The 16,863-nt window shown below is 39.0% G+C and overlaps 1 protein-coding gene across 1 annotated transcript in view; it reads left to right on the top strand.

The window, feature by feature from the left end:
* Positions 1–16,863, top strand: part of LOC306861051 (plexin-A1-like) — a 234,207-nt gene that overhangs the window by 38,600 nt on the left and 178,744 nt on the right. Inside the window, exon 3 of the mRNA XM_079403120.1 lies at positions 5,498–5,680. Coding sequence (XP_079259246.1) covers positions 5,498–5,680 — 183 coding nt within the window. The remainder of the gene's footprint in view (positions 1–5,497; positions 5,681–16,863) is intronic.

Raw genomic sequence — 16,863 nt, forward strand, 5'->3', positions numbered from 1 at the left:
ATATATATATATATATATATATATATATATATATATATATATATATATATATATATATATATATATATATATATATATATATATATATATAAACAACTCTTACTGATCCCAAACTTCTGAATACCTTCATACATACCATTGTTATAACCTCATATTAATTGGGAGAATATATGCAGAAATGTAAGTAAATAAATAATGTCATACCACAGTGAACTAGTGAAAACAAAAAGTTTTTGTAAAATCTTGAATTCGAAAAATTTGATGAACGTGCGTTCACTTGAATTTTCTTAGAACGAACATTAGCATCTACCCAAGACCTATGACCTCTGGTGTTTCCCTAGTAGTTGAGCAACAGGAACGTCATGCCAGATTTTCCTTAATCAAATGACAGGATAGACGGCCTACATAAAGACATTAAGTCCTACTAAAGAACTTTAGATTGAGGGTCAATAGGATTGCACAGTGGAATCAGCTTTATAAATAACACCATTATATAAAGCTGAATGACAGCTCATGATGGCCATGCTAATATGACGTGTATTTTTAGATAAGCCTCAGATGCTTTGGGAATCTGTGATGTTCTCCTGTCTAATGCTGTTAATGCCAGAGAGAGCGAGAGCGGTGGAGCGAGTGCCTGAATTCTGGCTCGCTTTAGCGCGAGCACCATTAAGACCCAATTAGAGAGCCTCCATTGGCTGTTTGGAGGAAACGAAGGGCAAACGGCTGAGCCGCTGCATTTCCACCGTCACCAATCAAAACAGGAGGCTGGCAGCCTGCCATCCCTCCACTCATCTCTCGCTCTCTCTCTTTCTCTTAGGCCATGCGTCCAGAAATTTTGGCAGCCTCTCTTTATCTTCATTTATGTATTCCGCCATCTACAAACACATTTAAGGACAAGCGTACACATACACATGTATCAACACAAACACATTTAAGGACAATCGCGCACATGCACACCCAAAAAACAGACACCTTGGTACATATCTGAGCGTACACAAAAAGGATTCATGTTGAACATAAATGAGTGGCTCTATAGACAATCAAAAGGGTTAGGAAGAAGTGTTTTTGGGCATTTTTCTGTGCTGATTTTGGTATATACTTTCTGTATTTCTTTCTTTGTGATACTAGTATAATATAATCTAGTTTATGATACTTGTATAGGTTAATTTTTAGGTTTGTATTTTTAATACAAATGTATATTTTATATTTTTTTATATATATATATACATTTGTATTAAAAATGCAATCGAATGTTACAGTATTTCTATTATAAATAAATTTTTTATACATTTTTATAAACTGATATTTAGTTCTAAAACATATTATAATTTTTTAAAATATGAATGTATATTAAAAAATCTAATGTAATATTATATCATTATGTAAATACCATTTATAAATATAATATCATTATAATCTTTAAATTATTGTAACTTAATTATAAAACTATGATAATTATAAATGTAGTGAATGTATATATATTTAAATATGAATGTGTATTTAAAATGTATATTATATATGAATGTTATTTTTAGACATGCTATTTAATAAATATAATTTAAAACTGTAAATTATTATAAATAAAAAAAAGATAATTTTAGAGTTGTACACACACACACACACATACACACACCCAGTGATGTACTTGTGAATATATAAACAACTTATATTACAATTTATAAAATTTAAATTCTTTATATATTCATATTTATGTGGACTATATGTAATAATGAATTACGGAATGATGAACGGATGAATATGAACAAATAAATAAATCCAAATCCCTTTTTTTGGCAACTATAGTTATTGGTTTAAAAATGTGTTTGAAAAAAAAGTCCTGAAAAAAACCAAAAAATTAAATTTGGTTATAAAATACAGCCCTTACTCTTTTTTTTTATAACTAAACTGCGATTGAACATAACTGTATTTAGCTGGACTGAAAACTGTATCTCTCCTGTGTATGTTCTCCAAAAATACCTGGTTTATCAGGTGTCAGTCCCACAGGATCAGGCCTGCGGCATCGCTAAAACATGCTGCCAGATTAACCCTTTGAGAATTGTCTGTCTATCACATCACCCTCTGTCAAACCCTGCCTCCCTCATCGATCCCTAAGGCTATCATTGGATGGATGGAGAGAGAGCAGGAAAAGAAAGAGATGGACTGATAGAGGAGAGAGTTGGATCGTGTCTGCTGTGAGATCGATCAGATGGTGTAGCGATAAGATACAAGGATTACAGCTGCTCTCTAAGGTGTGTGTGTGTGTGTGTGTGTGTGTGTGTGTGTGTGTGAGAGAACAGAGGTGAGTTAGCATCACATTCCTGTTTCCCACTGGTCTGCGTTGGGTCACTAACTTGAAATCAGGACACTATGAGGTTTGTGCTTAGTCATCAGCAAAGCTGAATCAATCAGGCATTACTCAGAATTGTGGTAATATCTCTGTCTGCTTCACTTAAGAATTTCTATCAGATAATACATTTACACAACAGCCTCCTTGTCTTAAACCTTCCATGCAGTTGAGTGATATTTTTAGACTGTAGACAGATTTACCGCAACTTAAAGTGATAGTTCACCCAAAACTGAACATTCTGTTGTTATTTACTCATCCTCATGTTGTTCCAAACCTGTGCGACTTACTTTCTTCTGTGAAAGTAAAATTTTTTAGTTGAATATTCTGGGCCTTCTCCATGTAATGAAAGTAAATGAGGGATGAAGCTGTTAGGCGAAATGACAACAAGGTACCATAAAACACCATAAATTGTAGTTTGTATGACTCTTGTGCTATATTCAGGCTGAAATTTAAGTCATTATTTACTAGTATGTACCTTTGCTCTCCTTAGCATTTTCATAAGAGAATTAATGATGTCTGATGTGTGAATAAATAGTTTTTAGAATGAGATCTTTACAGTTAATCAGTAGCACTAGTTCACAAAACCAACCCATATGGTTCTTTCACAAATCAGACTGATCCAGTTATTGAGTTCAATCCACTGACTCAGTTTTAGCAGTCAACCTCTCGCTGGAGGGTAGTTTTATCTAGCAATAATTTCGCCCTGTTCCTCATAAAAACTATTGTGTAACTTCAGCAGACTTGGAATAATGCACAAGTTGAATGAATCACTTTTATAATACCTCTATAGTATTTTTTGGGGCTTGACGGCACCAGTCCTCATTCAGAGAGGCAAAGATATTCTTCAAACAAAAATCATGTTTTGTTTTTCAGAAGAATAGCAAAGTTATACAGGTTTGGAACAGCATGAGGGTGAGTAAATTGTGATTGCATTTTAATTTTTGTGTGAACTATTTAAGATCAGAGATAAATCTTCAGAAATCTTCAGTTTTGAAGATTCCCTTGCATTCCAAAATTTGTAAATAATGCAGTTGGAAGGGAATCAGTTTTTAGGTTGGTTGTTAGCATGCGAATAATTGTTGGAGGAAAATGTGCAAATGTGCTGTGATTTATCACGTAGGGTCAGTTTGATCTTCAGTGGCAGCAGCACAGATGGGTTGATTTAAGTTTTTGAGGTTCATACTCTCTGACTGGATTCTGAGGCATCTCCTTCCTGTCCAGCCTGTCAGAGGCATTTCGGCCCCCTTCCATGTCAGCTGTCATCCCCCTCACGTTCCACAGATATTGAAGATGACAGTCTCAGTCCAGCCCAGCCCATGAAACTGCGGTCGCATGGTGTCTGTCTTTAACTTGTTAACATGTCTCTGTCTCTTTAACGCCCTGCTCCGAAACTAGAGATTTATGGGAGAGATGAGATTTCTTCTTGGGTCAGGACATCTGTCTCCTCCCTTCCCCTCCCACTGAAAATATTCTGCACCGGACACATTCCTCCCACTTGTTTAGTCATCTTTCCCTCTCCTTTTGTCCCAAATTGAAGCTGTAATTTGAGTTAAACAGGGGAAAAAGAACAAATCTGCATGAGGCATACTGTAGAACCTCTGATATATATGCATCGTTGCCAGTCACGGTCACTGGCTATGGGTGGCTGCCCTGTTATTTTCGCAGTTCTCGAATGGGATGCTGAATAGAAGGGATATATTTCAGCAGTGTGTGTGATTTTTCTAGGTTGACTGTGTGTTTAAATATGGTTGTTTAGTGATATACCTGTATACCTACAGTACGTTGCATTTCCTCTTGAATGAAGGTAGCAAACGGGTAGAGGGACGAACAGACAGATGGATGAATGGATGGAAAGATGGATGGATGGGTGATTAGATGAATAGATAGTTAGATAGATAGATAGATAGATAGATAGATGGTTAGATGGATCACCTGTGTTGAATTTCTTTAAATTGCAATTCAGTAAATTCCCCTTCCTGTCATTTCAGTTCAACTTCCTGTGACATTTCAGTTCTTTAGTTCTGAATTTTGTGCAACCATGACTCACCGGGGCCATTGCCGTTATCCAGGCTGGATTCATCCGCTCGGTACACGCCATTACGCATAGTTTGTCCCCACGACCTTGTCTTTGCCAGCACTTTTCGAGCTTTGCTAACGCAAGTGGTATTTCCAGCATCATTGGTTGGCTTGCATTAACTGCCATTACCAGCGTCATTAACTCTGCCAACATAATGTTTCCTCATCTAACGGAGAATAACACCTAGCTGCAATAACTGCGAACAGTGAGCAACAAACGTTTTCTCTCTGGAGATTAGTCCTGCTCGCACCTGATTGCAGGCCGACTGTAATTACAGTAGGTGCATGGTGGTTCGGTGTAACCCAGACGGTCGCTAACCTTAGGGATGCACTTGGTCTGTTTGTCCAATCCCCTTCTGTTCGTTCTATTTCCAGAGCAAGTCCCGACATCCCCCAGGGGTTTAGGAAAGGACATGCTCTCTTGTGTTGTAGAGCACAGCACTGGTCCGCTACAGTGTTTGCGAGCCTGAATATCCTTCCCGCTGCCTGGAACAGGTCATCCTTGGCAGCAGTGGCACCCCTCGCTGGGTGAAGAATGAGGGGCACCGTTGGGCAGCAATGCGGGGCAGTGGGGGTCATGGCCACTTTTGTCTCTGCTAATGAGCCCAGTCTGTCGACCAGAGCGAGGAGGACGTCTCCTGGGACACTTTGTTCATTGTACGGTAGTCTTTGTGTGGGGCGATTAGGGATCGTGTGTGCATTAGGCATTGAATTGCGAGGCATTGTTGTGCGACATTTGGTGTTGGCCATGTCCGTGTTAGCAGTTTTTCCGTACAAAGGAGTAAAGAGCCGAGAATGATTTTCCCTCAGGTCCTCTATATTTTCCGACTGTTCTTCGAGTGGCACAAGCGCAGGGACTCATCTTGTGATATATCTGTATGAGTGTGGGCCTCTGGCTGATTCATTAGCACAGAAAATACAGTATATGCCCTTTAATGACCCAAAGGAATATCGAGCAATGGATTGGCATTGCAGAAGATTAAGACGAGTGAAAATGCCATATCGGCCTCCATCGCCTCAACTCCCACTCAGTAACTACTCGAATAACTCTGCCTTTTTTATCTCTCTCCACAGCCTCTCCAGATAGATGACAACTTTTGTGGCCAGGACTTCAACCAGCCTCTAGGGGGCACCACCACGATTGAAGGGATTCCTTTATTCCTGGACAAAGACGACGGCATGACGTCAGTGGCGGCGTATAATTATCGTGGCCACACCGTAGCCTTTACCGGCACCCGTAGCGGCAGGATGAAGAAGGTGAGTCGCATGCTCCATTTTTGGCTATGGTAAAGCGATTGTATGTGTTAAATTTGAGGTTTGATGCGGAAGATTGTAAAAGTTTTGGGATGGTGTCTTTTTTTACTTTTATAAAAGTGTTTGTATTAGTCTACTGCTAGTCAAACACATTTGCTCTCAAGAATTTGAAAACGAGCCACATGCACACACACTTCTACACAAACGTGCTTGTGCTGAAGTATGCAGTAATCCTGTCTCAGTCCTTGTATATGACCCCGGCGTGATGTCTAAACCGCTGGCTGGATATAGGCTGTACGCGGGGGTGGTGAGGGGAGATCAGCGGATGTCGAATGATATCCCATCATTGGAATCGCATTTCTCCTCTGTCTCGCTCTTCCTGTAGCGGCCCCCGAGCCGGACAGCACTGCCTGTGTCATTAGACAGAAATCAATGGCCCGTGTGCAAATATAGTGTGTGTGTCTGGGTTCCTAATAAGGTGAAAGCTAGAAAGGTGTATGTACATATGTTAATGGCATGCATCAGTTAATTGAGTACCTATAATGTGCATATCTCTCACCAACTTCCAGTTCCTGTGTCTTTCACAGTTCGACCATCTCAGCCAATCTAGTTCCTTTGCAGAGCCAAAGCCAAATATGTTTGATCTCTCAAGGGGCGAGCTGTATGAGACGGGCCAGCTCTGGATCTTGGGTGTGCGTTGGTGCCGGCGGTGCTGTTTTATTGCTATTCATTTAGTGCTAAAGTGTGGGTCTGGCCCTAATGAAATGTAAAGCTGTAGTCTATTGACGTGGGCTCATTGTAATTCCTCTAGTCTTCCAGTTGCTGCGAGGCCTTATTGATTCATCTGTATGAATATATAATCAGGGGCCTAAATCTTAGTGGCTGCAGACAGCTGTACAAGTATGTGTGTGTGTTAATGTTTGTGAAGCAAAGACCCCATGACTGGCTGTGAGACTGTGACATTAAAGATTGTTTGGTTCTACTTGAAGTGATGTTTTCAAGTGTTTTCTCTTACTTTCGCAATCATTATTTTTGACTAATCGGGTGTCTTTTTTGCATGCTATATATTCAAGTAAAAAATAACACACTTTATGGTAACTGAAGTGTTAATGGGATTCTGTAATTTTATCTATTGTTTGTTCTGTCTAACATTTGTTCCGTCTGTTCACTCTGTGTCATTCTTTCCATCTGTCATTCATTTTGTTCTATCTATCTATCTGAGGGTCATCGTTTTTGTTTTATCGTATATTGTATATATGTCGTTTATTTTTCTGTTGTTAGTTCTGCTATTCTATTTCTTCTAACTATAATTCTTTTTCATTCTGTCTATTGGTTGTTTATTCAATCTGTTCTTCATTTGTTTGATCTAGCATTTGTTTGTTCATTCTATCTTTTGTTCTGTTATTCGTTCTATGAATTGCTCAGTCTGTGTCAATTTAGAAACACTAAGACATTTTTATATATATTTTTTTGTTTTATGTAAAATGCTTATGTTTTTAAATAGATACTTTCATTCACCTAGGATGCATTAAATTGGTCAAAAGTTATAAGTCAAGGAGTTCTCGTTAATTATGTTTGAAAGAGGTTCATTATTTATTATGTAGATGATTATTTAGAGTGAGTTTCTGAAGGCAGTGTGACCCTGCAAAGAAATGTGGCTCTTGTGGGTCTGAGGCACTGGAGGTCAATGTCAGTGATTTGATAGAATCCACTATTGGGGTTCACGGGAGTGGAAATCTCCATTAAAAAAAATCCTCTGTTCATAAATATGCCGGCCTTCTTGACATTGCCTGTATACCCCAACCTCAAGCCTCAGCTTGATGGGCTCTCAGTTGAAGACAACAGCTAATAAATCAGGTTGAAAATGCACCGTATTAGACCATTTGTTTGCATGTCGTAACAATCTGAATCTGAGCTCTATATACCTGCATGCATTGGCAGAGCTAGCATGCTAACCGACATGTGCTCAATTCTCAGACTTGCCAATTAAGGTGCTTGTGCATAACCAGTCAGTCGCGTTCATGTAATGTCCACCTACCCGCCTCTGCAGGTCCGATTCAAGGGAAGATCTCCATTGAAGACGTTAAATGCTGGTGGCTACAGGTCACTTATCATTTAGCACGTTAGCGTAGCTAATTAGCATGTTGGTGCAGCCACATGTGTACCCCTCCACTTCCCAAATGTCACTTTAATTAAGATGCATGATCTGATTTGAGCTAATTTGCCGAGCGAATGGTAATTACAGATAACATTTGGAAGCAATGAGCAAGAAGGAAGGCTTGTGTGCGTTGTCGCGGCAGGAAGTGATTTCTCCTTGTGAAAATCTTGCCTGATTGAGAACGATTAATGATTGACAACATCTTGTAGTCCTCGGCGGGAACGTTGGAAGCCGTGATTGGTGACAGTGATTAGGGAGTGAGCAGCAAAGAACGTCCTCAGAAGTATGTTGCATGGTCAGTCGCTCCGAGCGGCATTATGAAGCGTCACGCCTGTGAGGGACAAATCAGAGGAAGACTGACTGTAGTGTGTCGTAATTGGGTTTTTTTCTTCTGTGGTGACTTTTCTTAGCATCTAACATTCTCATTGTCAAGGTAAAGCTGTATCTGTGCCAGTACAAAATTGCTGTTCATTTTATTCTCTTTCTCTCACACACACAGACACAATAAATGTCACATCTAGCTCCTCTCTTATAGCGGGCACTGTGCCCGTGTTTCAGTCTCAATCTGTATCAATTCAGTGTTCTTGTTCAGGCTCAAGTAAAAGATCCTCTTGATCATTTCGTTACTCTGTCTGTTTCTGCCTCAGTCTCTTGACTGAATCCTAAAACCGACCAAATATGAAATTTATCATAGTGTAATACTGATATTTTCTATATTAATTTTAATATTTAAATTTAACAGTGAACTAATATATTTAACACACACACATATATTATTTTATTTATTTTATTTTTCTAGGGATGCAGAATATCTTGGTACCATTGTTTTTTTTTATTTTAAGAATTGATACTTTCATTCACCTTTGATATATCCTGTACATACAACACACACACACAACCTGATTTATTGACTTAAGAATTTGAATTTTGTGGCTTTTATTCCATATGTCTTACATTTTAAGTCATTTATTTTCTTGTGCGCTGCTTAAAATCTGCTAAGATTCACTTTTATCTGATATGGAAGCTTAAAATCGGTATTTTGGGGTTTCAGTACTATAAAAAAAATAATAATCTTATTAAAAATGGACTGTTTGCACTCATTTATGTGTGCTGGGTATTATGCTTGTCATTGTGTCATTAGTTTAGCAACATGCTAAAGTTATACTCTAACAGAGTCCATTGTAAGTTGAGTCTCCAGTGCCCTTTAAGTACTATTTGTGTCACATGTGGAGTTATGTAAAGTGTTATGAGGTTCAACATTCAGTTAACATGCCACCTTAGAAGGTAGCTGCGTATCTAGGGAGAAGTTATCAAGGGAGTTCGCTAGGCATGTGCACCCTGGTGCTACGTGGCCATTTTAAGCTCTGGCAGATGGGTTTGATTGAAAGAGCCCCTGGCTATGAAGCTCATTGGACATCTGTGAGGAAAGCACACTTTTAACCAGGTGCTCACAGTGTTTTTTTTTTTTTTTCCCCCCAAAGTCCTGACTTTGCTTGGAAGTGCCCTTGAGTAGCACTTAACCTACAAGTCCGGGGGGAAAATCTGGCTCTAAAATTAGCTTGTAATGGATGGCGATTGTATATAAACCTGTTCGGGCTATTACGTAACGAAACAAACGCCAATAAGCTATCATCATACGAACAAAGGACGCTGTGTTAGCATAAAAGTTTATACACCCTCCAAACAGCTTGTGTTTATGTGCTTTGAGTCTTCGTGACCGAATGATGGTAATGTCGGGTACTCTCTCATTTCCTGCCTCATTTGTTTAATGCTGCGATGAGGTGGCCTATGTTCCTTTGACAGCTGTGGATATCCAGCATTCAGACACAACTCCATCCCGGAGCAGTGGACACTATTGAGTGGAACAGTGGGTCACTGATTTGCGCCGGCCGCTTGCTCTCGCCAGCAGAGCTAGACACTGTGTGTGTGTGTGTGTGTGTGTGTGTGTGTGTGTGTCTGATAGTTACCAGATCCCAACAGAGGATGTGACCAGCTACATTCCTGGGATGCTGTTTGCCAGCTTTCGCCACAGCTGTGTCTAGTGCAACTGTGCACAACCTCACCTGATGCCAGGGAAGGGCAGCTGCCCGCCCAACGGCATCTGCGGCCGCCCCTGACGTCATCGCCGTTGTCTGACAACTGCGGACACGCCTCTATCCTTCACCCGCAGTGAAGGGCCAAAGCAGCTGCTCGCTTCCCTTCCTCTCATTGGCACCATCTGTCCGTTCGTCACAACAGACACGGCACTCTCTGTGGTCAGTCACACGTATTAACACTGAACTCTCCATCCCTGCAGTCTGCCCTTGTGCACATGCCACACTTGTAGGGGCCGTACACCCACAGTATCCCGCCAGAGCATTTGCAGAGGGTCCATCAATCACACTGATCATCTAAGACGGTTCGGTCTGGACAGGTGATGGATGAAAAGATGAGGTTTGTACTTACAGTATGTGGACACATTTAAAGATGTTTAAACCTGGTAACATTCACTTGAATAAATAAATATTAGTGGTGTTTGCTAAGGCACTAATCGCATTAATTTTAACTATCTTGCACACCACTCACGTTTTCTGCTGAAAATATTTTTTGTATTGAACTTGATATTAATAACTATTACTTTATGGTGTGGTTCAAAGTTAAAAATAGCTAATGGGAAAAAAAAGGATTCATGTTTTTTCATATGTTTATTTGTAAATATAGGCTACTAATGTATTTTTGACATTACAAGTTGTATTTTTTTAAATGTATATTAAAAACAAACTTGAATTAACAATGAACTATGTATTTACAAATTAACATTAAACTATGTGAATAACTACAAATGTAATGATTTCATATATTTATTAATAAATAAATGTTAATGAATTATACGTTATTGGGTAGCGTTACCTATTAATATAGTATTTAAAATCGAATATTTTTATTATTATTCATTGATATATTGTTAATGATCATATTCATATTGATATTAATATAAATAATGCACTTTGTCTTGCAAAAGTCTTAAATTTAATGCATTATAATACATATGGATACATTTTTAGGGAGTATAATGGATTATAACACAACATTTTAATGCGTAACATGATTTAATGTGTTTTACAATGCAGAATAGAATTCTTAATATCAAATGGGGATCCACCGATATGCTGTTCATGGCATTTTCAGTCCAGTATCTCTTAGACATATTTTATTAAATTGTGCTGTTTTAAATTCGCTTAAAATTTTACTAGAAATTTTTAATAGTTCTTTTTTTTTTTTTTTTTTTTATTTTGGAATTTTTTGGCTTTTAATTAAGATAAGACGGTATATGAGACAGGAAGTGAAGTGGAAGATAGAGGGGGGACGGGATCGGGAAAGATCCGTGAGGTGGGACTCGAACTTGGGATGCCTGAATTGCAACAGCGCTTTATACAACAATTCTGAGTCAATTCTGAATGCATTTTTAGAATTTTTATCTCAAAATAACTTATGTAGGTTTTTAGATTGCGCTTTTACACAAATTCGACTCACGCTCTATGAGAATAGCCAAGCTGGAATGGCGTTAAAACACCAACCAATCAACCAACCCCCCAAAAAACAGCTAACCATTTAATGTGTTATAAATTATTACACTCATAAAGCTTTAACCATGTAAGGTAAATGCTATTATACTATTATAATTATAAGGTGCATTATGAATGTTTTAAAATGCATAAAAAATACAATGCATCTTGTTTATAAGCTTCAAGTGAAGGGTTGCTAATAAGATTTAGTTGGAAATTGTATTTGCCATTTCTGTTCAGGGAAATGACAAATGGGTGGTGTGTCATAGCAGAGTCTGTGTGCTTATTCCTGCAAGTTCTTGAAGCCCAGATCACAGAATGACTGGATGAAGCTCTGTCTGCGAGGAGGTCTTGGTGTTCATGCTGCCAAAACCTTTATCACCAGGGCAGCTCTCCCTTGGGCTCCGTTGTTGTGGAAACTGAGTGTGTCATGCATCTCATCTGCATATGTGGGGTGCCTGCCATCTCTTCCGTCTCTCTCTCTCTCTCTCTCTCTGTTTATGGAAGCACCTCACGCAAGTGTCCTGCCAGCCCTCCAGAATTCTAATGCGCTCCCCTGTTTGTTACGTTTCATGATCAGAGGCGATACGTTTGGCCCCTCCGGGACCTCCTTTCATGCGCTGTCTCGAAGATGACACTTGGTAGGAAAGTTCTCCCTTGTAACTTTAAAGATAATGACTACTTAATGCTGCCAGACCCTTATTTTCTCCACAGACTTGCTGCAAGTGATTATGGGAAAGAACAGTGATCTTGTCTGCCACCTTTTTGTGAAGCTCAGTGGAGTTCCTTACGTCGTTCAATGCCTAAAGATTGAAATGTCACGACGTATACGCACACGGATGTTTTTTTCACTTGAGCAGAATCAAACGGAAATCCTTTTATCACGCAACTGCACCGCACTACCGTATTTCTGTAAGATAACACCATATAGACCCTCAATGTATGCCTGAAGGCATGAAAGAACATAGTGCCTCTATTCCCTGTCGTTTCCACAGGAGGAAATCTGTCCACCCAAGACAAATAACAAAATTGGGAGACATCGGATAGTAGCTTTCTCATGACTGCTGGCCAGGCACGGAACCATGAATGAGAGTCTGTCTCTGCAGGTTTATATTTCTTTTAAGTGGCCACCATAGTGTCACAAGGCCCACGGTGGCTAATCTGCAGCTTTTGGTATGAAATTAGGTCCTTTGAAGCTTCATTAAGGTTGAGATTTGGAGAGAGGGATAGCCATTAGCTTGCCACCATGTAGAAGTCTGTCTCTTTGGAAATAAATACAGTCAGTTATTCACTGTTATGTTGTTCCAAACTACTATGATTTTCTTTGTAGCATGGAAAACAATATTGACGATATTAGAGTTGTTTGATTTTTGAGTATTGTTATGCTAGTTATTTAAAAAAAAAATATATTTTTAATTGTACATACTCATTTTGCCTATTTTATATTTATTTGTGACCCTGGACCACAAAACCAGTCATAAGTAGCACGGGTATATTTGTAGCAATGGCCAACAGTACATTGTATGGGTCAAAATTATCAATTTTTCTTGATGATTATATTTTGTAACTATATGTATATATATTTTGTACATTTCTTACCGTAAAGATATCAAAACTTAATTTTTGATTAGTAATATGCATTGCTAAGAACTTCATTTGGACAAATTTAAAGGCGATTTTTTTTCAATATTTAGTTTTTTTTTTTTGCACCCTCAGATTCCAGATTTTCAAATAGTTGCATCTCGACCAAATATTGTCCGATCCTAACAAACCATACATCAATGGAAAACTTATTTATTCAGCTTTGATGTATAAATGTAAAAAATTGACCCTTATGACTGGTTTTGTGGTCCAGGGTCACATTTTACCTATGAATATCCATTTTGTAAAAATACTGGACAATGTATTGTTGCTATTTTTAAATTCACTTGTAGGTTTTAAAAACTTATTTTAAAATTATTAAAAAAATAATAAATGTTATTTTTATTTGATTTAGAATAGAATAAAATAAAATATGTTTTACTAAATGTTTGAGTAATTTTGAAGAATTTCAAGTTGGTCTTTTTTCATATATTGAAAATCGATTGTTATTCTCATTGACAAGTTGCAAAATCGACAAAACAGACTGAAATATAAATCGTTATTTGCAGAAAATTAACATGTTATAGCTGCCAAATCTTTCAAATTGTACACATTCAAAAAAGTCGCACATAATATAATGCACAAGGTTTGATATCAATGACAATCGACCACTAGGCATCATTTACATCAAGCCTGATCTTCACCAAATAGATGCGGTAAGGAGGTTTCTGTAAAATGTTTTTTAAGCTTAAAATGTTTTAGGGGTGGACTTTTATGTATTTATACAAATCAAACTGTCACCAACTCGTAAAACAGTTACTACTTCTCATGAAATCAGGCTGGGTTCCTGAATTTCAAGTCTGAGCTTCTGGAATTGCAAGATGCTTTCAAGCTGAGTTTATCATATCAAAGACCTCAGTCTCTTGCGACCTCCATGGCTTGGTTTCTCTTGAAGCCCTTGAGATGCTAATCATTGCACTGTAAAGGAGAGGAGGCCATTCCAACCTCAGACAGGCTATTGGGGGCCTCAGCACTTCCAGACATAGTGATTATCAAGTAGGCATCAAGTCCCTCAAGAGGCCCCTGCAATCAGGACGGAGAGGCCCTTTGACACGAACCCACACACACTCATGCGCTCACTTACACGCACAACACACCTGCTGCACGGACTCATATGCATGCTCACTAGCCACTCGCAATCTTGAATTAGGAGCTCTCTGCGTGTAAGTGTGAGCCTTTCCATTTGAGTTTCAAAGTCAGAGGGGTGAAGAGGCAGTGGACACACACACACACACACACACTTACTTTTGGTTTCAACAGAATTGTAAGTCTGTCATAAAAGGAAGCCCGGGGATATTGAGGCCACATCTGTAAAGAGAACCAGTCTTTCATTTGAATTTTTCCTCAGCTGAGTGATTTAAAATTCCTTCTAAAAACTGTGAGAGAGTGCAAAACAGCAGAAAGATTCAAGAGGGAAGGACAAAGAGAGGGAAAATCGGGGATCGCTCCATCTGTAGACCCTCCCCGTGCCAACATTCATTATGTCTTCATTGGTGCAAGATTACCGCGCATGATATCAGGATGTCCCTCTCAATGGTTTGGACGACAGCCTCCTCCCTCTACACAAGCCCCTGTCTTTCTCTGACCCTTTCTGCCCATTGTTGAGGAACGATCCCGGCTGTGGAGAGCCATACGTCTGCAGTATAATCTCTCCGTGTGGAGCGTACATGCAAGCGGTCCTGCTCTTTCATGGTCAGGCGTCCCCGTAATTAAAGTATACCGACTTGGCAAGCGTCCTGACAGGCTTCAGTGCTGCATGTTTGTGTTTCAGTGTGTGTGTGTGTGTGTGTGGCTCATCCATGTTATCTGGCACCATCCTCCCCTTCATCTTTCCGCCCTCCCATGTGGGCCACCCTGATCTTCTGTGGCAGGCTGTGGTGTTTGTATGACTTGCTCGCTGGCTCCGAGCCCTGGAGGAAGTGTGGCTGGGGCCCACATTGGCCCTCTTTGGCCTTGCATATGTGTGGAGCGAAAGGGATTGATAGAGGAAATGGAAGTGCTCTCTTTCTGGGAGATTCTCATTGGCTGGGAGAAAAACACGTCTTCCCATGTCTCTTTTAAACCGCTAAACCACTACAGGCAAGTAATGATGTGGATTTTGAGTTTTCCCTCCCTACCACACACATGCCTTATAGATTCCTTGCAATTCACCAACCCAACTAGTGGTTATGAATAGGCATTTTCTCACATATTTCTTGGGGCTTTTTTGCTTTTGTTACATGGAAAGTGCCAGTTAGAAAACTAACTATGGTATTGTTTATTTTTCATGATATACATTAGTTACAAAGAACCATCTGGTATTGCCACAATAAGCATATCCATTGGCCACAAAACCAGTAGCACGGGTATATTTTGCAGCAATAGCCAACAGTACGTTGTATGGGTCAAAATTATAGATTTTTCTTTTATACCAAAAATTAGGATATGTGACCCTGGACAACAAAACCAGTCATAAGTGTAATTTTTTTTAAAATTGAGATTTATACATAATCTGAAAGTTGAATAAAAAAGCTTTGGTTTCTGAGGATAGGACAATATTTGGCCGATATACAACTATTTGAAAATCTGGAATCTGAGGGTGAATAAAAATAAAATAAAAATACAGAGAAAATTGCCTTTAAAGTTGTCCAAATGAAGTTCTTAGCAATACATATTACTAATCAAAAACTAAGTTTTAATATATTTATGGTAGGAAATTTACAAAATATCTTCATGGAACATGATCTTTAATTAATATCCTAATGATTTTTGGCATAAAAAAGAAAGACAATTTTGACCCATACAATGTATTTTTGGCTGATGCTACAAATATACCCCAGCGACTTAAGACTGGTTTTGTGCTCCAGGGTCACATATTAAGTAAAGATCATGTTCCATGAAGATATTTTGTAAATTTCCTTCTGTAAATATATCAAAACTTTATTTTTGATTAGTAATATGCATTGCTAAGAACTTAATTTGGACAACTTTAAAGGCAATTTTCTCTGTATTTTTATTTTATTTTTATAAAATAAATGATCTTTTTTTGTTCATATGCAACACGTGTTTATATTAAGGTTAGGGGTTGGTTGAGGTCTGTCTGTGGGCCATTGAGCAGTTTTTAAAATACAGGGGCTCTAGTCCGTGTTGGTGACCATCTGAGCAGAGCGTGAGATGTTTTGCCTTTGATATCACACAGTGGCCCTTTGTGCTCTAAAATGAGCGAGGTCAAAAGCAGACCAAAGATGACTGTGTTTGTGTGCATGTGTGAGACCATGTGAAATTATAATATGCTACACTTAGATCACATCCCTCCCTGTAAAGAGTGAACACCCTTCTCTTGTTTTTTTTGTCCACAGGCCCCTCTGTAGTCAGTCAGGGTTCAGCTCAGCCTCTTTCCTAACATGATCATAAACAATATCCCCTCCATCTTCATTCCAATTAGGAGGAGTCATGCAGTCTTTCCATTAATCAGCCCTCAAGGTTGGTGGGGGGAGGCTGGCTCTTTGGGGAACATTTGGATCTTTAACTCCTTCACTCAGTTCCAACATGGATTACAGAACATTCATCACAACAAAGTGAAAATTGTGAGTTCTGAGCTTCGGACATCTCAGATGACAGGAGTTATGCAGTGACCACCACGTGCACACACACATTCGCAGGCGTGCAGAAGGGCAGGGCGTGACTGAGTGCAATGAAGTTTGATTACATTAAATATCATCTTTACGTAACCCCATGCCACTGAGTTAATCACTTTAGTTTATTTCTAGCCCCCGAGCGGGTTCAGGCCTGCTCTCGGATTCATCCGGAGAAATGCTAGTACTCAATTGTCTTAAGAGGTGGGTGATTCTCTTGTTGATGTG

Source organism: Barbus barbus (genome assembly GCF_936440315.1).
Source record: "Barbus barbus genome assembly, chromosome: 41".
NCBI classification, from domain to species: Eukaryota; Metazoa; Chordata; class Actinopteri; order Cypriniformes; family Cyprinidae; genus Barbus; species Barbus barbus.